This window comes from Actinia tenebrosa, unplaced genomic scaffold (assembly GCF_029948245.1).
Source record: "Actinia tenebrosa isolate PJP-AT-01 unplaced genomic scaffold, QUT_ActTen_1.0 PGA_scaffold12__29_contigs__length_12842862, whole genome shotgun sequence".
NCBI lineage: Eukaryota > Metazoa > Cnidaria > Anthozoa > Actiniaria > Actiniidae > Actinia > Actinia tenebrosa.
Genome location: NW_028292572.1, coordinates 12,184,217 through 12,206,909, shown reverse-complemented (window position 1 = coordinate 12,206,909; position 22,693 = coordinate 12,184,217). Strand labels below are relative to the sequence as shown.

The 22,693-nt window shown below is 39.2% G+C and overlaps 4 protein-coding genes and 1 pseudogene across 6 annotated transcripts in view; 4 read left to right on the top strand and 1 right to left on the bottom strand.

Moving 5' to 3' along the window:
- Nucleotides 1-21,080, bottom strand: part of LOC116295756 (uncharacterized) — a 30,520-nt gene extending 9,440 nt beyond the window's left edge. Inside the window, exon 1 of one of the 2 annotated variants that reach the window (XM_089028013.1) lies at nt 20,978-21,080. The gene's annotated coding sequence lies outside the window, so the exon portion shown is untranslated. The remainder of the gene's footprint in view (nt 1-20,977) is intronic. The other variant, XM_089028012.1, reaches the window with a different exon arrangement.
- On the top strand, nt 444-4,301 carry LOC116295750 (uncharacterized). Of its 2 annotated transcripts, XM_089028014.1 has the most exons (7): nt 444-504; nt 1,314-1,343; nt 1,563-2,077; nt 2,199-2,498; nt 2,854-2,986; nt 3,431-3,507; nt 3,760-4,301. In XM_089028014.1, the coding sequence occupies exons 2-7, from the start codon at nt 1,316-1,318 to the stop codon at nt 4,075-4,077; spliced, it is 1,371 nt and encodes a 456-aa protein (XP_088884140.1). In that variant the 5' UTR covers nt 444-504; nt 1,314-1,315; the 3' UTR covers nt 4,078-4,301. The 2 variants fall into 2 exon arrangements, with proteins under 2 accessions (XP_088884140.1, XP_088884141.1); XM_089028015.1 differs by lacking the exon at nt 444-504 and having other exon boundaries at nt 1,268-1,343.
- Nucleotides 12,439-13,359, top strand: LOC116296230 (uncharacterized; annotated as a pseudogene).
- LOC148912273 (uncharacterized) lies at nt 14,470-15,819 on the top strand. The gene is made up of 2 exons (XM_089028011.1): nt 14,470-15,046; nt 15,797-15,819. The coding sequence occupies exons 1-2, from the start codon at nt 14,470-14,472 to the stop codon at nt 15,817-15,819; spliced, it is 600 nt and encodes a 199-aa protein (XP_088884137.1).
- LOC148912272 (uncharacterized) lies at nt 20,380-21,121 on the top strand. The gene is made up of 2 exons (XM_089028018.1): nt 20,380-20,727; nt 20,839-21,121. The coding sequence occupies exons 1-2, from the start codon at nt 20,550-20,552 to the stop codon at nt 21,045-21,047; spliced, it is 387 nt and encodes a 128-aa protein (XP_088884144.1). The 5' UTR covers nt 20,380-20,549; the 3' UTR covers nt 21,048-21,121.
- The last annotated feature ends 1,572 nt before the right edge of the window (nt 21,122-22,693 follow it).

Sequence of the window (22,693 nt, the reverse complement as noted above, 5' to 3'; positions counted from 1 at the left end):
ACATCTAGGATAAATGGGAAGGACAAAAATTTTCCAACGCGCCAGAATTGCTAATATAGAATAAATGTCAGCCAATCAGAATTTAGGTGAGAACGTCTGTCACTCAAGTGCTCCACCCTAAAGAGCCAGGACAAACCGATCAGTAATCGGCTTTCTTTTTGCTCCAACAAGTAACGAGATGGCCGGGGTTTCTATGGAAGATATAGTTGGCTTAGAAAGCGCGGATTTGGAAGAAAAACTAAGGCAGGCAGGGGTGCCTGATTCATTGAATGCCTCAATTAAAGGTAAAAACTTTCAAATATGTTCGAGAACTTTTTACTTTAAGTAACGCCCGCCCTTTTCGTGTTTACCAAAACCGTTCTCAAATCTTATCTTTTTTTCTATGTAGCAAAAAACATAAATGGTAGTCTGTTGGCCGTGTTCCAAGAAGAGGATATTGAAGCAGAATTTAAGAGTGATCATATTCAGAACAGAGTGCATTTGAGGTCGTTTCTACGCACCTTGGTAAGCAAAACTTAACTTATTTTGCATGCGCAAATGTTGTCTAAATTGACATAAAATAAAACCAAAATATTTGTTATGTACTGTGAATATATTTTTCAGTTAAATTCGATTTTGTACGGGTCAAAACAGCGCTATCAATGTTGCATTTCAAGCAGTTCCCAATTCTGTCGATATTTGTACCGTGAGAACGCTCTATTCTGATTGGCTTGTATTTTTGTCGACCTAACGAGCAACACGAGTCGTCTAGATAAAACAGATAAGCGTCTGTACTCTCTATCTATTTTTTTTTTTCTTTCCAATTTTTAGCGTAAGATTTTAATTTCTGACACTAGTTTACTAAGTGAATTAAGTAAATAATTTATTTAACTACAAATTTAGTCCATATTCTCAATAACCTATAATTTTGAAGTGTTGGTTGTTGTTTTGGCGGGAAAATGATGTTACAAAAATAGCGCTAAATACAGCTTTTCTTTGCAGAAGAAAACTAAACCATTTGTTATATAAAAATCGAGGAATGATTTTTGTGAAATAAAATCTAAAAATATAAGCCTAAGCTTAAATTTCCGGCATTTTATTCCTTATGAAGGTTTTGGCGCCAAATTCATTACGTCATTTTCCCGCCAATGCTCCAAAACGAAAGAAAACATTTTTTTGGTGGTACCCGTTTCTTGAATGATTTGCAATAAACGTAATTAAAGACACAAAATCCAAAACTTTATGCGTTAGGACTACAGTAAGCTAAATACATTTACAGTCATACATTTGTTCATCAAATTTGAGGGTCTTATGCATGTTATGTTAAATTTTAGCGATGTCAAGGTCAGTCAAACAAAAATATGGTAAGGAATTATCAAAGTAATGCATGAGTGATTTGAAAGCCCTTGACCCCTCTCCCCCATTTCTGGCCTTACAGGGCAAGACTGGGGCTTTAGCAAGGAATTCACTTTGTTTGGGTGCCCTGGTAGGCAGAAGATACACTCCTTTTTATAGCTTTGCATCAAGCCCTGGTCACTGAATTAGCTAGTGAGTCACTTCTGGTCTTCTAACTTCTTCCTCAGGACCAGGGACTACACCTCTCACTTTGTCCTTGATGACCGAGGTGTTCACTGGCTTTCACAAAAACCAAGATTGGTTGATAAGTCCGCCTGACCCAGTTCCTTCAAAGAAACACAAGGCAGATGATGGATATGCTGTTAAGGCATCCAGTGTTTCTAGCTGTGGTCGAAGTAGTTCTATGGCCAGTGTCAACATGAAGAAAAAATCAGACGAATTGAGCATATCCTCAAAATGTAGCACGGAAAGTAGTAATAATACAGACGTCCCAGATGAATCAGAACTGTACAAGACATTCAAGTTTCCACTTCCAAAAGCAAAACCCATGGACTCAAGGATGGACAGTACAGCCCAGCAAAGGTTGATAAGAGAGGCACTAGCTTGCCTAGAGGCACTGGTAGGATCCAGTCCAACAGTGAGCCAGTTGATAATTGCAGCCAGGAAAATTTGTGATGAAGCCCCTGTGATGAAGGATCCCATGCCTCCAAGTTTCGCAACTGACAAACAGTTTCCTTATTGGGTAATTAAGTCAATTTGGCATAATGCAAGTAACAGAACTGTGCATATTAAGTAATACATAAATTATGAGAATCAACATGTCCTAAATTTTACCCTTATCTTTTACATGATTTTTCACCTAGAGCTCAGTCCTTTACATGCTAAGGAAGAGGCTAAGCAACAGCAAAGCCTACAGGTCTAGAGCTGACGACAAGAAGGATAAAAGTAAGGAAGCTGCATCAGTAAATCTGTTGGAAAAGGATTATGACAATCTCGATGCTGAACTGCTAAAAGAAAGCTGCAAGAAAAAAAATTCTAATAAAAAAGCCATCCAAGAGATGCAAAAGTTAACCTTTAAGAAGAGGGAAGAACAAATCGTGGAGAAAGAGATGAATGTCAAAGAAATTATAGCTGAATTCCCTTTTTTAAAACAGGACTTCATGGTAAGTGTCATTTCCTAAACACATTGTAGTCACTTATTTGAAAGAATTGTTGGTTGGCTATCTTAATCTTTATTTAAAACCACGACATTCCCAGGAGGATCAGATTCTTTGTTTGAGTTGTATATCTGTATCTTGTTATAGTGCATAAGCCATTAAACAAAGAAATTTAATACTTCAGGTAATTAATGACAATATGTTTGAAATGGGAAAACATTGCCCTTGAGACAAGAAAAAATCTATACATTTCTACTCGCATCAGGTTTCAGATTGTCCAATTGACAGTTTTCTAATTGGTGCATCAGTACTTATAAAGTGATTGAGATATGTAAAAATTTTGTTTGATTTTGCTTTACAGATACAAAATGAACTTCTGCTCCACATCAGAACCAGCAGGCCTACTGACAATACAGTTACCTTAGACAACCTAATAAGCAACTGGTTGGAAACTATAAAACGAACTAAATGGACTGATTTAGATCTTGCTGAAGGTAATTTACAGTAATATGTATTTTATATTACATTTACATTTATTCACATTCATGAAACCACATGTATTGTGACAGTACTACATATAAAATGTTGAGGATGTGATGGGTCTAGTAGTCAGTGGTTATAGGACTTAAAGGTGTCATGCAAGACAACTTTCTGGGAAAATTGGATGATCTTCACAACAAAAGGTGTTCTTATTTGCATACAACCATAATGACATTTATTCCCAGTGCTGGCTCTTGTTTGCGTCATGTTCTTAATTGGGGGCAAGCTAAGATCGGCTTTACTTTTACATTGCCTCACTCTGCTCAGATGAAAAACAGATCAATGAGTTATTGTTAGTGAAATATGAAACCTGATGTGTTTGAGGGCCTCACTGGCCTGAGATTGTCTTCACCTTAACCTTATGAATTATTAATTCCTAATCATTCTTCAATCTTTAGATGAACTGAGTGGATATGTGTTGGAACACCTTCACTTAAGTTTTCGCAAGTGTGAGGCAATTATTATTTTTATGCAGGTAAGTGACTTGATTCCTAATGTACATAAACACATTTTTTTTGACTGTCATACAAATACTGCTACCAGAGGGGATTAATGGAGAGAGAGAATTAGAGAGAGGGGAGAAGTCAGAAGAAATTGATTTTTCCACTCCCTCTCTTTGTTGTACACCATTTCAAGCAAAAAAGCAAGATGATTAACTGCAACAATGAGTGTGCCATTCTTTAATCACTATATGACATTAACATTTTCTACACTTGCCACTTTTTAGGAAGAAAACTCAGATATAGAGCAGTTTTGCAAAAGAAAACTTGGAGATTGGCCATGGCTGCTGTGCAGAAGGGACGAGGATAGCACACAAGTTTTTGTTGTTCTAGATAAAGAAATATTCTTAGAGATCAATGACAATAGGTTCAAGTTTACATTGGGGTTAATAACCCTCTTAGGTGTATTCTATGCACTGAATCTAGAATACAAAACATCACAGAGGCACCTTTATGCATTCCTTGAGGAGTTTGTTCTAGGAATAAAGCCAGCAAAGCCCACACTTATGTACAGGCAGTGTGTGTCTGATTTGATAACAAGTTAATCAGTCTATTCCCTTTTTGATCACAGACATCAAGGCATCGTTAATTGTTAAAGTTAGGTATGGTATTAGGCCACACTGTACTATACAGTACTGAATGTATGTGCACTATAATGTATATTAGTTATATTATGAACTGTCAGCATGTTTCTTCCAGCTCGTTATTGTTGTAAAGTTTGAACTAAGGATGCAATGTGTTTTGCTGTATTAAATTTGTTGATTAAATAAACCTGATTTGAAGTCTGATTTGAAAATAAGTTTAATTTGCTTGGATTAAGAATTCACTATCTTAATTTAAAAGACTTAAATTAAGATTCCATGTGGTGTTTCCAAGACATTATTTTAAGTAAAAGTATCTCAAATCAAGACCATTTGCTTTGAATGAAGAGGTGCTAAAAACAAGTCATAATCTAAAATCAAGAATATATTGGCTAGTTTTAAGACAGAAATGAAAATGAGCTGCAATCTTGATTTAATACCCCCTTTCTTGAAACAAGGATTGGATCTTACTTTAAGCAACTTAAATTAAGAATATTTGTGCTGCTCCCAGGACATTAATTTAAGGAAAAAACTTCTTAATTTTAGTAAAAAAAATACTAGATTTTAAAAACCAAGTTTAAGAGTGACTTACGACCAATCGATGTCGAATTTTTTCTTTATACATCTTATAATTTCCACGGGCTTATTTTGATGTACAAGATTTTCTACGAAATTCTTTATTTCTGTAAAATGCAATTTCATTATTAAGCAAAAAAGCTACCAAAATTCGTGCAATATATGCATAATAAGCTGCATTCAACTAGTTTTTGACTCCTCACCATCTTCGTCCGCCATCTTGTTTTTCTCTTTCGAAGTATAACCGTTTTGTGGGTTTCCTGTGGTGATACTAGGAACGCCTGGTAAAGTTTTCCAATGACCCTTCTCGGCCGATAAGCGAAAGTGCTCCAAGTCAAATTGGCTGAAGCGAAGGTGCTCCAAGTCGAATTGGCTTAAGCGAAAGTGCTCCAAGTCGAATTGGCTAAAGCGAAAGTGCTCCAAGTCGAATTGGCTTAAGCGAAAGTGCTCCAAGTCGAATTGGCTTAAGCGAAAGTGCTCCAAGTCGAATTGGCTTAAGCGAAAGTGCTCCAAGTCGAATCTAGTCGAATTGGCTTAAGCGAAAGTGCTCCAAGTCAAATTGGCTTAAGCGAAGGTGCTCCAAGTCGAATTGGCTTAAGCGAAAGTGCTCCAAGTCGAATTGGCTTAAGCGAAAGTGCTCCAAGTCGAATTGGCTTAAGCGAAAGTGCTTCAAGTCAAATTGGCTGAAGCGAAAGTGCTCCAAGTCAAATTGTCTGAAGCGATAATAGACTAGAGAAGGACTTACTTTGTCTTCAGCGTGTATCGATTTTCGATTTGGGCAGTTTGGCATTTCGACTTTGGATGACCCCTCTCGGCCACCGTATGCCCATCGATGATAGGTAGGATTCGACTTTGAGCATTATAATTTTTTTTCTGCTCAAGAACGGCTTAAAATATATTTTCGAAACCTACGTTTATCCAGCTTTTATAGAATAATGTTGAACAGACAGCGCGAAATTCGGCTTCCGCGCAAATCGGCTATCTTAAGATATCCTGATACCTTAAGATAGACCTTTCTTTATCTGGTTTTTTTTTTTTTTTTTTTTTTCGAGAAATTTTAGCTAGTTTTGTAGCTCTCTTTGCCTCAGTTATCTGTCATTCAATCTTCAGCGGATTTTTCGTAGAAACATGTAGAAATCCCCACTTTAAATTTAGTAAAACTTTTTTTTTTGAAAAATATATTATGTCAAGAAAGGAGCAGGAATTTCTGTGCTTTTGGGCTCTGATAACATGGGTGTCATGAATAAACAGCAAACTGTCAGGATTGACAACTTATAACTCCCAGCCATGTCACTTGAGATTTTCGCCTCGGGCCACACACACGCACACACACAACGAACATTGCCGAAAATAAATGATATAGTCTTAAATGTGTATAAGTATTGAAGAGAAGAGAACTGGGAGTCTATTCCAAGATGGAAAGCACAGAGTCCAGTCCAGAGTCCAGTCCAAAGTCCAGTCCAGGTTCTAGGACATGCCGTCGATGTGGGGTCGATGAGAGAAGGATGTGGGGTGGATATCAATCTACATTAGAATCTATACTAGATCTACTATCTACACTAGAATCAACACTAGAACCTATACTAGATCTAATATCTACACTAGGATCTACATTATATATAGAGCTAGGCTATCAGCTATCAAGCTATCGGCTATTGGCATGTACCTGGCCTGAAAGTCAACACATGGTCGAACTCAGTGAATAAGAAATGTGCAAATTATTTTTAAAAAGTTGAACGTTTTGTCTTGTAAAAACTGAGAAAGAGTAGATCGTGGTCTTGATATATTTAGTAGTTGATTCGTGTGATTAACTCGACAATTATGCAGAACACAGTCCTCTATTGTTTCAAGTGACGGGTGTTTCTATTGAACAAATATATACTGACAATCAAAACACCATACTTGGTTAAACAATGAAAAGAGCTGTAAGTAAACTTATTAATCTTATTTACATTCATTGAGCGTTTTATGAATAAAAGTTGTTCTTTGGGCAAGTCATCTAATTGTTTGTTTTTCGATGAGTCAACTTCGTAGAACTCAATTAGGGTGAAACATGAAAAGTATAAAGTAAAAAGAGTCTATACCGTTAACAATAGGCTTTGTGAAAGAAAAACTATATTTTATGACCAGCAAACTAAATAAAAAATAGAAAATAAAAAATAAATATGGCTAACCACCCCTCCCCCTACACTGGAACCTCACTATAGAATATATCACCGTTATTACGGGTCCGGAGTAGGGTCTGGGGGAGAGCCCCTTGCTCCGCTTGCTCCGAAGCGCCGTCATTACAAGGGTTGATCCACGATCCACCCTGCTCCACGATCCACCTGATGCAGAACCGGCACTTCATATCTACTTCTGATGTATTCATATTTTTACTGTACTTCGTCGATTCCAACCTCGACATTTCGTGGTCACTCAAGCAATTGAGTACCCTGGGGCCCAGAGGTTATTGCATTCGCGCTCCGGCATTTACTGTGCGGACGAGTAGTCGCGAGGAGAAATAACCTCCTTTCGCTCCCTCGCGCCTTCGGCGCTCGCTTTTTCAATGTTCCGGGAAAAGCGAATAGAACCTCTGCAGCCCAGGGTAGCAATTGAGTGAATCACGTAATAGTGATTTTTTGTGAAATCATTCCTACGGGTTATAAACTCATTGATCAACCAAGGATTGGACGCAAGGGTGGCGGAATTGGACTTCTACATAGAGATAATATATCGGCCAAAAAAGTCAGAGGAAAAGAGGAGCTGTCTTTTGAATTTGCCGAATTTGTGGTGAAATCTGGGTCTTTCAGCTGTAGACTGGTAATTATTGTTTACCATCCACCGTACTCTGAAGATCACCCTGTTACTGATAGTGTATTCGTCACTGAGTTCACTAAATACCTTGAACATGTCATCTTATCAGTCGAGCCTTTGATGGTTGTAGGGGATTTTAAGCTTCATGTGGACAATACTGGGGACAATGTTGCTGCTGCATTTCTAGATATGCTCGAGTCGATGAATATGGAACAACATGTACGCAGTCCAACTCACGAACATAAACCATACACTGGACCTTGTGATAACGCGCCAATCCGATTCCATTGTACTAGGAAATCCAAAGATATGCCTTCCATTCTCAGATCATGCAGCCGTTTTCTGCTCGTTGAATTCCGTGAAGCCCCCGCTAAGTGTCGTGTCTCGCACATTCCGAAGGTTAAAGTCTGTTGATGTGGGCGCTATTAGTGATGACATTGTGGCTTCCCCCCTACTAAACAGCACCGGTGTGAATACTTTGGATAAACTAGTGGACTCTTACAATACGACACTACTGAGTATTGTCTCTGGTTGATATTCATGCCCCTTTACAATCCAAGAAAACTGTCAACAGACCTCAGGTTCCATGGATGAACGGTGACATTAAAACAGCAATAAAGAATAGAAGGAGGGCGGAGCGTAGGTGGCGAGCCAATAAGACCATTGAACACCTTGCAGAATTTAAAGAGGAAAAATTATGCTACTATGCTGATGAATAGAGCTCAACAAATGTACTACTGTGACTTTATCAATGATAACAGTTCCGACCAGGGCAAGCTGTTTAGGGTAGCCAAAAGTCTGTTATCAGACCCTGTTATCTGACTTGTGTGACGCAAAAACCATGGCTAATGATATTGGTACTTATTTCGTACGTAAAATAAGTGACATCCACACTAAGTTGGGTAATAATGACTCGCCCCATGTCCTAAGGAGAGAGGATGATTTTCGCAGTGGTGTGGTGTTTTCAGAGTTCCAGTCTCTTTCTTTGGAAAATGTAGGTGATCTAATCACCTGCTCTAGCAAGAAAACTTCTCGTCTTGACCCGATGCCTACGTCGCTGGTCAAGTGCTTGGATGTGCTGCTTCCTGTTATAACATCTATGATTAATCAATCTCTTCAATCTGGTCTGTTCGCTGAGAAATGGAAACTTGGAATGGTCACACCACTTCTCAAGAAACATGGTGTGGATCTATTACATAAGAACCTTCGCCCAGTTACCACTTTAGCTTATATTTCTAAGCTGACGGAGACAGCTGTTGCAGTGCAAATTCAATCTCACATGACTCGTCATGCTTTGTTCCCTGTCTTCCAGTCTGCTTACAGGCAGCATCACAACACAGAGTCAGCATTGCCCAAGTTTCGAAACGACATCTTGTTGAACATGAATAAACAACATGTAACTCTTCTGTTACTCCTTGATCTCAGTGCTGCGTTTGACACCGTAAATCATACAATTTTGTTACAGCGCCTAAAGTCTCAGCTTGGAATTGATGGGACAGTGTTATCTTGGTTCAAGTCTTATCTATTTGGAAGATCACAACAAATAACTGTCAATGGCAAGGTATCAGATATCTTTAATCTTGACTCAATACATCGATAGAAGTAGAGCAGAATATTTGTTTGAGAAGAAAAAGTCAAGACAACATTTTCCCCGACAAGCCTGTTTCGTGAATTGCTTCACTCTTCAGGGGATTTAATGATAAGAATATTCGTTACTATCATTTATATAGAAAAAGTATACATAATTAATTAGTGGATGTAGTTTAGCTGTTGCGTAGTAATGCTTTGTTTCTGTGGCAGCATGAAGATACAAGTTCGTTTCGCTTATTTAATGATGAGAGTTCCGGTCGATAGATTATTAGAAACTTTTCTTTAAGACAAAGGTTACATCTTTTGCTGGAGCTGTTGTAGGCGGAGCTTGAAGATAGAACGCGCCATAAAATGGAGTAGCTGATATTACTGTTCTTGAGAGTCCAGATGTATTTGCTGAGTTCAGTCGAGTTTTTATGTTGTTCGTGGCGGAATGAGGCGGTGTGGTTTCTGTATCTTGTTTTGAAGTCGTTTTCTGTGAGTCCTATGTATGTTGTGGTAGTGTTGTTGTCCATTCTTGTGACGGTGGCTTGGTATACAACTGATGATTAGAGGCAGTTGCCATTAAGCGGGCAATTGTTCTTTTGTCGGCAGTTGCATGTTTTGTTGTCCTTTGTGTTGTTTGCGGTGTCGTTGTCGTCTCTCGGTGGATGTAAAATGCGCTTGTTGTGATTGTCAATGATTTGTTTGGCATTGTTCATGCAGCTGTAACTGATCTTGATGGTGTTACGATTAAAGACTTTCCTAAGATTATGGACTCTAGGGAAGTGTTTATCAACTAGGCCAAGGAATCTCTGTCCGATATTGGTGCTGACATTTTTGCTAAATGGGGGGTTGTACCAGAGTATGCCGTTTCGTTGTCTGTTTTTGCGTTTTGTGGTCGCGGTTGGTTCGTAGTTTAGGATGTACTGGTATCCGCTTTCGTCAAGTGCTTTTTGATATGGAGGGGCAGCTTGGTCGAAGGATGCTTTGTCGGATGAAAGGGATGACAGTCGTCTGTTGATGCCGGCAGGTATGTTGTTGGTAGTGATTGGTGGATGGTTGCTCTCACGGTGGACGTACTGCAATGTGGTGTTAGGTTTTATGTAGGGCTGGTAGGTATTTTGGTTTAGGTTGAAAGTAGCATCTAGGAAGTTGATGATCTGCTTGTTGGCTTCGATGGTGATGCGTAGTCCGTTGTTGTTGAAGATTCGGCAAATGTCTTTCTTGATATTTTCAGTTTCTCTCGGTGTAGCGTTAGAAATGGCTAGTCCGTCGTCTCGGTACAGTCCTACGTTGATGTTAAGGTTCTGTAGTTGAGAAAGAAGAAAACTTCCTACTAACTCGCATGTTTCAGCGCCGTCATAGCTGCCCATTGTAACGTCAAATGTTGTGTCTCCTTTCTTCTGCCATTGTTGCTGCTTGTGTATGAGGATTGATTTCTTAGCATGAATTATGATGTTTCGTTCGTCGTTGGTGATATTGTCGTATGTTGAGGCGAAGTCAAGCGCTCTGTTAAGGAGGTCATGGCTGATTGATGGGTAGAATTCAACGATGTAAAAGCAAATAAAACTGTGTTGTTGTTTGTTTTTGATGGATTTGAACCACTCGATCACGGAGGCAGTGTTTTTCCATTGATTGAATTTCGATGCTGTCGTGATTTTGTTGTTGATTCTGTTGAGGATTCTTTTGCTGATTTTGCCTATCTCGGATTTAGTAGGATTGATTAGACGGCAGGCCGGTTTATTAGCGAAGTTCGGCTTGTGGTCTTTAAGTGTTATGAATGCGTCTTTGTTAGCTGTAGTGTACACCTAACACCACACTGCAGTACGTCCACCGTGAGAGCAACCATCCACCAATCACTACCAACAACATACCTGCCGGCATCAACAGACGACTGTCATCCCTTTCATCCGACAAAGCATCCTTCGACCAAGCTGCCCCTCCATATCAAAAAGCACTTGACGAAAGCGGATACCAGTACATCCTAAACTACGAACCAACCGCGACCACAAAACGCAAAAACAGACAACGAAACGGCATACTCTGGTACAACCCCCCATTTAGCAAAAATGTCAGCACCAATATCGGACAGAGATTCCTTGGCCTAGTTGATAAACACTTCCCTAGAGGCCATAATCTTAGGAAAGTCTTTAATCGTAACACCATCAAGATCAGTTACAGCTGCATGAACAATGCCAAACAAATCATTGACAATCACAACAAGCGCATTTTACATCCACCGAGAGACGACAACGACACCGCAAACAACACAAAGGACAACAAAACATGCAACTGCCGACAAAAGAACAATTGCCCGTTTAATTGTTTTTGCTGGAAAACATTTGGTTGAAAAAAAAATTATCGAAACTGATTTTCTTTTCTTGTTTTGTACAAAAATAACTTGTATGAAATATCCCTAGTTGGGTTTGATTAGGCTTGTATTATTATAAAAAAATAAATTATTACACGACAGTTGAAGGGTGCTAGTTTACCAAGGCCGAAGAATATTTCTCAGTTGAAGGACCTACCCTTTGTTGCATCAAACACAGGTATGCACACACTATCGACTGGAAGTCTTGTTTTTGTTACATGCAGCAGCTGGGGGTGTTCTACCCTTCTGATCATCATTAATAATTCATGAGGAAACAAGCCAACCAATAGGCCATTTTTGGGTCACATGACGTTACTTGAAACCTGGTAAAGTCCTGTGAAAGGACTGAATTCAGTCTGTAGTATCTGGAACAAAATTAATTCAGTCCTAGGACTGAATTAATTTTGTTCCAGTTACTCCAAGTCGAATAATTAATGAGCATGAGAAGTCATTTCAAAGCCTCCAGTATCGGACTGGACGGGATTTCAAGTCGGCGCAATTAGTTCCAGTTAGACTGAAACTCATTGCTTGGAATTGAAATCCCGTCCAATCCTCATTGTCAGCTTTGAAATATTACTTGAAAAACATTTGCGCGTGAATAGGTGCTAGTGATGTCACAGTTATTTTCATCATAAACTAATAACCTCCACATTTATTAACATCGAATTGATTGTGGAGAATTTTAATTCTCTGGAATGAAAAGCTTTGGAAACTGAACAGTCGAAAGAGTTACAAAATTTTTGATCAACCAATCGAAAAAAGCTTTATATTACACGTACCCAGGTCCCAGAGGCTCGACGATGTTTCTCCCGGCCACGTATATTTTGAGCCGCGAAGGAGGACTCGCTGCTTCGCAACTAGCTCATCGCTTCGCGGCTCAAAATATACTTGGCCGGGAGAAAAATCGTCGAGCCTCTGGGACCTGGGTATTTTACACGCAACTCAATTCTCCGAAAATATTGTCGTCAGTGCGCGTGCGCGGTGTGGTGTTTACTTGTGCTATGAACCCAGCTTCTCCCAACCTTGACTTCGCTCTGAACGATGGTTGCAGGTTCTATTTCTACTGATAGTATGGAGACTGAACACCTACTTGACAAGAATAAAGAGCGCACATTCCTCAGTATATTAGTCACCGGTAAAACTGGGGTTGGAAAGTTTCGTCTTGAAAACGGTCTTGTTGATAGAAATATTACTAAGGAAGATGCGTGTAAATCAACTTCGTATGAAACTACCATCGAAAATGTTGCTGTTAAAGTGTGGGATTCTCCTGGATTACAAGACGGAATGAGTAATGAAGACCAGTACATACAAGACATGAAGGACAACATCGAGGACATTGCTTTGATGATCTACTGATGTCAGAATGGACGAGACAAGATTCTATAACGCAGACAAGAAAGCCATTCAAATACTGACAGAGGAGTTTGGGAAGGACGCGTGGAAGCATGCTGTAGTGGCTTTGACTTTTGCAAACAAGGTTGAAGACCCTGATGGGGAAGACGAGTTAAGATATTTCCAATCGCAGCTTGAAGAATGGAAAAAGCAGTTTAAAGAATACTTTGCATCAGTTGGCATCGACCCAAAAGTCTGTATTCCAGTGATTCCTGCGGGGAACAAGTTAAAGTCCATGCGTCTACCTGATCGAGAAAACTGGATTTCTGATCTGTGGATCGAGTGTCGCCGAGTCATGAAGCCTTCTTCTTCAACACTTGTTATGTACCGCATCGACAGCCAACGGCTTGTGGAGGCCTTAGAATCAAGAACCACATTAGACGCTGGAGCATATGAAAGCCAACATCAAGCAAGCCAGTTTCAGTGGACTCAGCCTTTGGCGGTGGTAAAATATTCAATTGATAAATTATGGGAGTACTTTGGAGGTCAGTACTATGAAGGTTAGAAATGTTAGGAAGTTGAAAACAACACCGCCCAAAAAGATCTCCCCCCCACCCCCCCCCCCCCCCCCCCCCCCAAAAAGTTAGCAAACATGCAATGTCTACTCGGGACAGTTATTTATCAATTTGCTTGTGAGAGAGACGACATATTTAGATTGTGTATAAATGCAAGTCGTGAGATCCGACAATGTATGGCTTTCTGATCTTACAAAAACTTTACCCGTCATGTCATTTTGTTCTAGATATACCTTTCTCAGTTTCTGTCTAAGTATAGCGATCGAGGCTCAGTAGGATATGATCTTTCATTTGTGTATCACAAATACCTAAGTTTTTGGAATACAGCACTGAGTAATACAATGTATGTAGCTAGACAGTGCTGATGAATGTTGAACTCTTGAAGGAACACTGTAATGCAACACAAACTCGATGCTGATATTGAGCTAGAACATCGAGCATCCAATCAACCGATCGGCTTGAAATCATATACCCGGCGACTAAGATGACAAACTTTGAACCGATTTTTATCTTCAAAAATATCTCCTAAAACAATTCATTTCATTACCAACATTCATTTTTGATTATTTCTTGTCAAGCTGAGGTTCTTATTATTGAAACTTTTTGTTTGGAATAAAAAGGTTATGATAAATTGATAAACTTTGCATAGTTAGATTTAACAGTGGCGGATCCAGGGGAGGGGTACAGGGGGTGCGCACCCCTCCCTGGTTCGACTTTGTAACCCTATACTGCGAAGATAAGTAACGCTCATCTGCTATTCAAACCGTTTGACCTTTGGAATGAAAACGTCTGCATTACAACAGCGAACGAAGGAACACAGACACAAGATAAGTAAACAAGTATAACGTTATTTTAATTCAAATAATCGAAAGGGAAAACTGAAAACCTATAAAATTCAACCACATTCGGTGTCCTAGTGCCCTTGCCTCGATGTACGAGTAATAGGTTTATATGTTCATCTTCTGTTTTCCTTCTGTCTCTTCAAGATGACAAACATCAAACGTATGAATTCTAAGAATGTCAAGTATGCAACGCGCATGCCCTTTTTTGTATATTGACCCTGTTGACTTCCAAGTATATGGGTTCCAGAATATATATTCAGTCTTAAATAAAGTTATTGCTCGTTAGGAAAATATGGCTGAAGCGCTATCAGATGGTCAGCTTCAGAAAATTGAAAATCTTTTCAAAAACTGGAATTCTAGCGAGAATCCCCTGGAGTTAAACCTATTGATCACTGGTAAAACTGGGGTTGGAAAATCTCGTCTTGTGAATGCTCTCGTTGGTCGAAAAGTCGCTAAAGAAGGCCATATAAAGAAAGACCCATGTAAATGCAGAGTACAGTTTTATGACGTTACCATCGAAAATGTCGCCATTAAAGTATGGGATTCTCCTGGATTACAAGACGGAACGAGTAATGAAGACCAGTACATACAAGACATGAAGGACAACATCAAGGACATTGCTTTGATGATCTACTGTGTCAGGATGGACGAGACAAGATTCTATGACGCAGACAAGAAAGCCATTCGAATACTGACAGACGAGTTTGGGAAGGACGCGTGGAAGCATGCTGTAGTGGCTCTGACTTTTGCGAACAAGGTTGAAGACCCTGATGGGGAAGACGAGTTAGAATATTTCCAATCGCAGCTTGAAGAATGGAAGAAGCAGTTTAATGAATACTTTGCATCAGTTGGCGTCGACCCAAAAGTCTGTATTCCAGTGATTCCTGTGGGGAACAAGGAAGGAAGGAAGGAAGGAAGCTTCTTTATTTTGCCACGGTAAAAACATCAGTCGATTGCCTAAAAATATTTAAAAGTAAAGATTTACGATTAAAAAGCTAGTTACTGTTTTACATGTTTGCCGTGGAGCCCTTAGTTACAACTTTTCTTACTGTACAAACTATCAATTTCCGTTTTAAATTTTCGTACTGACTTGACCTCTTTTATATTTAACGGTAGGTCATTCCACAATTTTGCCCCACTATAGCTGAATGATCGTTTTAGATATTCAGTGTGTGGCTTAGGTATTGACAGTTTATGATCATGATTTCGAAGGTTGTATTTAGTATGGTAGTCGGAGAAAAGGTTTTGTAAGTAAACTGGTGTACGTCCCTGCATCGTCTTAAACATTAGTAGGGCTTTTTGTTTTTTACGACGAACTGCAAGTGTATCCCAGTTTAATTGGTCAAGGAGATGGCTAGATCTTATGTCATAGTTAGATCTTGTGATAACTCTAGCCGCTCGATTTTGACGCTTTTGTAGTTGAACACATAGTTTATCACTTAATCCATCCCAAACTGCACTACAATAGTCCAGTTTGGGTAGAATTAAGGCTTCGTAGATTTGGATGGCACTATCGGTCGAAATAAATGGGCGAACACGTTTTAGAGCCCCTATACTTGAAGAGATTTTCTTCGAAATGTTGTTAACATGTTCTGACCAATTAAGGTTTTTATCGATAGTGACACCCAAAGATTTGGTGTGATCAACTTGTTTAACGCTAGCTCCATTAATCGCAATATTAATAGTGGAATCGCATTGCGCTGTGAACTTTTGGCGGGACCCAATAATCATAAATTCCGTTTTCGCTACATTCAAGCTTAGCTTATTTGCTAACAACCACTGATGTATATTAGTGAGTTCAGTGTTGATGCTTGGTTCCAAGTCTCCTACATTTTTACCATGAACGCTGATGCTGGTATCATCAGCAAACATTCTTGTTATGGCTTGCGCCAAACAATTTGGTAAGTCATTAATATACAGGAGAAATAAAAGTGGGCCTAAATTACTGCCTTGTGGTACACCGCAGCTCACAGTACAAGGCTCAGACAGACTTGTGGGAATCAATACACTTGGTTAGCAAGGTTTTCCAGCGAATCCACATATCATTCGGATCATCGTAAGACTTGATGTCTGACCATGGCAGTTGTTTGAGATCACTCAAAAATTTGTCTTGATCGAAATTTCTGAAGTTACGTACCTCAATTTTGCGAGCCTTTGACGGCTCGTAATGAATTTTTCTCGTCATGAATACTAAAGAGTGATCACTGATGCCAAGATGATACACACCTGACTTACTAATTTTGTCGGGAGTGTTTGTCACACATAAGTCAATTAATGATTTGGTGTTATGCGTTACACGTGTTGGCTCATTTAATAGCTGATAAAGCCCATAGATATCCAAAATATCAATTAAATTAGATGAAGCTAGGTTCGTTCTCGTTAGTTCTAAGAGATCGCAATTTATATCACCTAACAAATAATAATCGAGATTTGTCTTATCAATGCTATCTATGAGCTTTTCAAATGTCGTAAATAACTCGAGGGGTGAGTTGGGAGGGCGATACCAAGTACTAACTAAGAATGATTTTGATCGTGGCTTAAAGATTTCTATAGTGATGAGTTCTAAGATCCCATCATCAAAGTCGTCGCGTCTTTGATAACTCAGGTTGTTTCTCATGTAAATACATACGCCTCCTCCGTTTCTACCATTCTGAGATCGATCTTTTCTGACAATATCGAAACCCTCTATATGTAACTCAGAATCCATAATGGTAGAGTCTAATTTTGTTTCATTGATTGCCAGGATATCAATTTCAGGAGATGCGGCGAGAAACACCCGTAATTCATCAATGTGCGCAACTAAGCTATTAATATTTAAGGAAGCCATTGTTAAACCACGACCAAATATTTTGTCTAAATTACGTGACTTACCCTTGTTCCCTTTCTCTATGGGCTCCATGACAGTTAGTTCCTATGTCTTCTTTAAAAAATTAATAAAATTGGTTGCAAACTGTTTAGTTCCTGATCTATTTAGATGGAGCCCGCTCCGGTTTAGATGTTCGTCAGGCTGGATGTTGGAATGTTCTATATAGTTCCAGTTGTTCCTTTCGCAAAGCTGTTAAAACAAGGTAAAGTCCATGCGTCTACCTGATCGAGAAAATTGGATTTCTGATCTGTGGATCCAGTGTTACGATGTGATGAAGTCCTCTGCAAGAATTGGCATGTACCGCATCAACAAGAACCGGCTGATGGTCGGTGGTTCAACCGTTAATGTAAGGAGAGACGATGATTATGATGACGAATGTACTTCGATTCCTTTGAACGATGAACAGCAAGAGGTCTTTCTTTCCTCGACCTGGAAAGCATTTTTGCCTTTTTTTCGAAATGTGGCAGTGGATGTGGTAGTGCCTCTCCTTCGTAAGCTTATTTTTTAGACATTATGAGGAATCACAACCGTTTCTCTGAATTGCCACTCATGGATGGTAAGAATTGTGCAGCTTACTCAGCAGACTGCAGTGAATATTTGCATGTAAGGGAACTGATCATTTTGATCATAATTTTTACGTACAGGAGAAACTGAAGCTTGCCTGCAGTGTCCGACTTCAACATATGCATAAAAGTATATAAATTTGGGCATGCCTAAAAGCGAAGCTGCCATTCTTTATTTTAGATGAAAATGAGAGGTGAAGATAAAATAGAGGGAAAAAAATCTTGTTTTATTGGAGATTATTCTTTTTTTTTATTCGCGAGTCTTAGAGTTTTTTTGGCCTTTACTTCCCATGGCAGTTAGGAATTTCATATTATTCATGTAAGCGTTTCATCCCTATGCACCTAAATAGTGAAGTAAAAGCTTTTTTCTTTCTCAGTGGTCGTATGGAATGCATCTTTTTCACGGGGTAGGAAAAGTCATCATCATTATCAGTTTTTCCCTCTCGGCCCGTCCCTGGCCTTAGGGCACAACTGCTCCGGGAAACGTCCTCTGAGCAGATGTTTACTTGGTTTTGTCCATCATCATTTTTCTGGCTTGCATTGGATCTATCTGGAGGAGATCCTCAACTCGCTTCCAAACTCTTGAGGTGGACGTCCTTTTATCAAAAAGGGCCTGTTTCTGGAGGGCGTCATTCTCCATGTGACAAACATGGGCCATGTATATTCTGGTCTGTGGCAAATGTTTGACTAGGGTTTATATTTAAGATGTTGGACATGGCAATAATCCTGGATGGAACTGGATTTTGTGATTTCCCGTAGTCGCTCATTTGATATTTTATATCCCCAATCCAGCTGTCCTTCCACCAAGGTAGCTGGGTCGACACCCTTTTTTCGGCTGTTGCGAGGAGGAACATTTTTCCTTGCATAGCCTCCCGATACCATCTTCCTTAGAAAATTAAGAGTAGGTAGGGTAGGGAGGAGAATTGCAGGTTTTATATTTCAGTTTCTCAAGATTTAATAGTTAGTTTAATATCTAAATAAACTCTTGCAACTGAAAGCCCTTGTGACTGAAACCGGAAGTAAAATGTTATTAAAGTCAAGGACAGGAAGCTAATAACTTTTACAAAACATGTGGACTCCCTGTGGTGAAGGTGAAATTCTGAGAAACCGAGCAAGAAGTCACATGATGGGGTCGTTATAAATATCACAATCCCGAGCAAAATCGCTCTCATTATTAAATTGGACTTTTGTAACCAGATTTGTCTTGAGCTCAATCTGTTCCACTAGAAATGGGTTGTTGTTTAGGCAGAGAGAGTAGTGAATCTCCAACTGAAAACAATCCACTTACTCGTTCACCTCAAAGCGACTTCCGGCAACAACGTACCAATGAACACTTCGGTAAACACAAAAAAGCCAAGAAAATATTACAGTGTGTTTGTGCAACACTGTGTCTGTGGAAACCTACTGGCTGGGGATTAATCTTCAGCTTTTTCTTGGCGCTAATTTGTGTTTTCCAGCTCGTGTATGATTTGTTTGTCGTCTGTGGATGTCCAGCATTTGACTGCGGATTTCTTGAAAAACGACTGGAAAAAGATCAACTCCCAGCCAATGCCTCGGCTCATCACTCGTCTTTCCGCAAGACTTCTAATACTGTATACACATTGGCATCCATTGGAGGCCTGTTTTCGTACACTTTATTACTGATTTCGTTGATGCTCATGAGGCGAAAACGGAAGTACGGTAACAAAGCCATCGGGCCATCAGATGCATTACACGATGACTTATCAAACATACAGGTCATGTTGATCTTTTTATCACAGTTTATTTTAACAGTGCTGTTCTTGTCAGCTGTTGGATTGTTTTATTATTTGGTTCGCGATCAGCCCAAGGATGGATGGTATTTTTACCTGATGATTCTTGGTGTTGCTGTACAGTTTATAGCTTAGTGGGCTGCTATTATTGGCTGTCACGTCTTTGCCATTTCTTCTCTTGCCCTGGGTAAGTAAAACGACAAGGCGTGACTAACTCACAGATCGAGTTAAAATTTAGCTGGGTAGCCTGTGGAGGGAAGAAAACTGAAGAACCTGATAAAAACCCTTACAAACAAGGGAGATACCTTACAAACTCTACTGACATGTGATGCACATGTGATCGCAAGTCGACTAGAGGAGTCGACCCCGAGACCCCATTAGTGAGAGTCGAGTGGACTATCGCTACTCCACTCTTGCTCCCTTCACTCTTCCATCGCAAATACCAGGGTGTATGTGATAATAATCTCTTGTATTCTGTGTTCTTTATTCTTTATTCTTTTTTCTTTTTTTTATGTTTGAAATAATTTCTAATTATGTCAGTCTGCTGTGGTTCACAGGGAACAAAATGGGATCACGTGAGGGGAAGCGCAGGACGAGGATGCTCAGCCCGACTCCTTCATGCACTTGTGTTTGTGTCGATTGAAAAACCAGGATTGAAAATAAATTTGTGAATACGGAAGTCTTTAAAAAAAGTGCAAATTATATGAGAGCGGGCTGACATAATGACGTTGTACTGTCTAAGTAGTATTTGATTTAAGGAATATGACGACTGTAAATTATTCAATCACACCCAATAGGAACCTTGGCAGATGATACAATACGAAGAATACGGCAAATGGAAATAAAAATTCCACAGCAATTGAGGCCAAATGATGCTGCAACTGGAAATTCTGGAAGGCAAGATGAAGAAGGTTGAGGGGTCCCTTTGGGTGGGACAGAACCACGACAGGCCAACCTTGAGGTGCCAACAGCAGAACGAGACTTGGAAAGGAATCAAAGTGAAGACCCACGTGGACAAACAAATGAAGCAGAAAAAATTGAAAGATTAACCCCTGTAAGTTACGGATCAACCCTTACTACCAACGTGGGACAAAATTCAAACCAAAATAACTTTGATATTGTCGTGCGATACCACGAAGAACTATGTGCAATCGTTTCAGATACTGTATCAGCCTACTGTCCCTGGTTCGTCATGCACTGGTTTTTCTATGGTGCGACGTGTCTGATCGGAGTCATTTATATCTCGGAGGAATTCACCTATTCAAGAGATCCATTTAAACTTGCTTACGTAAGCGTGTTTCTGGTGACGCATATTTATATGTTTTTGTTCCCGTGTTGCTGTGCGGCCTACATCACAGACACGTGTGGAGGTAAAGATTATGGCAATATGCTTATCCAATTATAAATTTTGTGCTTGAGCTACCTTAACATGCTTTTTAGACACTTTGTAAAGCTATGTGTTTTTGTATTTTGCTTAACAGGACTCTATTCACGTATTAACAAAACTACATCAGATTACTGGACTAGCGAAGGTCATCTCTTCAAGGAACGCGCTCAACTCATGATGTTTACGGCTTACGCCAAAGATAGACAATGTGTGTTCAAAATCGGCAGGCTCACCTTCACCTCCACGTTAGCATGGATCTCTCTTCTCCTCGGCTCTACTGGACTTCTTTTTCATTTCTTTTGAATGGATGGGTTTCTGTTCGCCTTCATTTTTTATTTTTCTTTTGTTCTGAATAAAGCAAATATCAAGTTAAATCATATTTAGATATATTAATGGAAAAATGGAAAATGGAATATTTAAGGGGATTTTGGTATATTAATAAATATTTAGATATTTTAATAATTAATAAATTGATAGTTTATTGAAGATAATGACGAGAGTAACACGAACGCGCAAGTCACCGTAAGGAACGGTTACTAAGCCCATTTCCAAACAAATATGGCGGACAAACAATATTTTGATTGTAAAGGATGTTGTATTATCTTCAAAAATACTCGCTAACCACCTGTGCGATCTGGTAGATTAGTCTTTATGGAAGCATGTGATGTTCTGGATGACGGGGATTTTATAGAATCGGATGATTTGGGGCTTGGATTTGGCTTCAAACCGGGTGGTTTGCCGCCACTTCCCGTCAAATCAGCTGATGAAAGACTTGAAAACACGGTCAAAACACCTGTTTTATTTCAAAAAGATATAACTAGCTAAAAACTAGTGTGAGCTGCGTCGGCGTTTCTAATCAAACAGTAATGATAAAAAGGTAAATTATACACCGTGAAAATGAAAAAACTTACTGACGTTTCGGACTCTAGTCCTTCGTCGGACGAAGGACTAGCGTCCGAAACGTCAGTAAGTTTTTTCATCTTTTCACGGTGTATAATTTACTGTTTTATTTCAGGCGTGTGAATGAAGAAGAAAGATTGCTCGTAAGAAATCATCCTGTTTATACGGGATGGTGATTGGCTGAATCACTGGAATGCATTTAACCAATCAGATAGCTCGTTATCACACTTATCCAATCAAATTGGTTGATCTTGATGACGCCATCAATATGCACTTCACCTTCATACTATGATCCATTTGATTCAATGCAATTATTCGATCTGGAATGAATAAGAAAATTTAACTTGAAATGCTTGTTCAGCTAGGATTTTATACCATAGTTATTTCGGTTTTTTTTATCAGAGGTTTGAAGTTATCGTATATACATTTTTATATCCACCTTGCAAAAGGTCTCTTGGATGGAGATAAGGAGAAACTTCAATATTGCAGGCAATGTTGCCTATACCTAAAAACAAATACGAAAGATTACCTCAAGACCCATGAAAAGTTGTTTCAATTAGTTTAACTGGTTTTGCTGGAAAATATTTGGTTGAAAACAAATTTATTGATTTTCCTTTCTTGTTTTGTACATAAATAACTTGTATGAAATATCCCTAGTTGGGTTTGATTAGGCTTGTATTATTATAAAAAAATAAATTATTACACGACAGTTGAAGGGTGCTAGTTTACCAAGGCCGAAGAATATTTCTCAGTTGAAGGACCTACCCTTTGTTGCATCAAACACAGGTATGCACACACTGTCGACTGGAAGTCTTGTTTTTGTTACATGCAGCAGCTGGGGGTGTTCTACCCTTCTGATCATCATTAATAATTCATGAGGAAACAAGCCAACCAATAGGCCATTTTTGGGTCACATGACGTTACTTGAAACCTGGTAAAGTCCTGTGAAAGGACTGAATTCAGTCTGTAGTATCTGGAACAAAATTAATTCAGTCCTAGGACTGAATTAATTTTGTTCCAGTTACTCCAAGTCGAATAATTAATGAGCA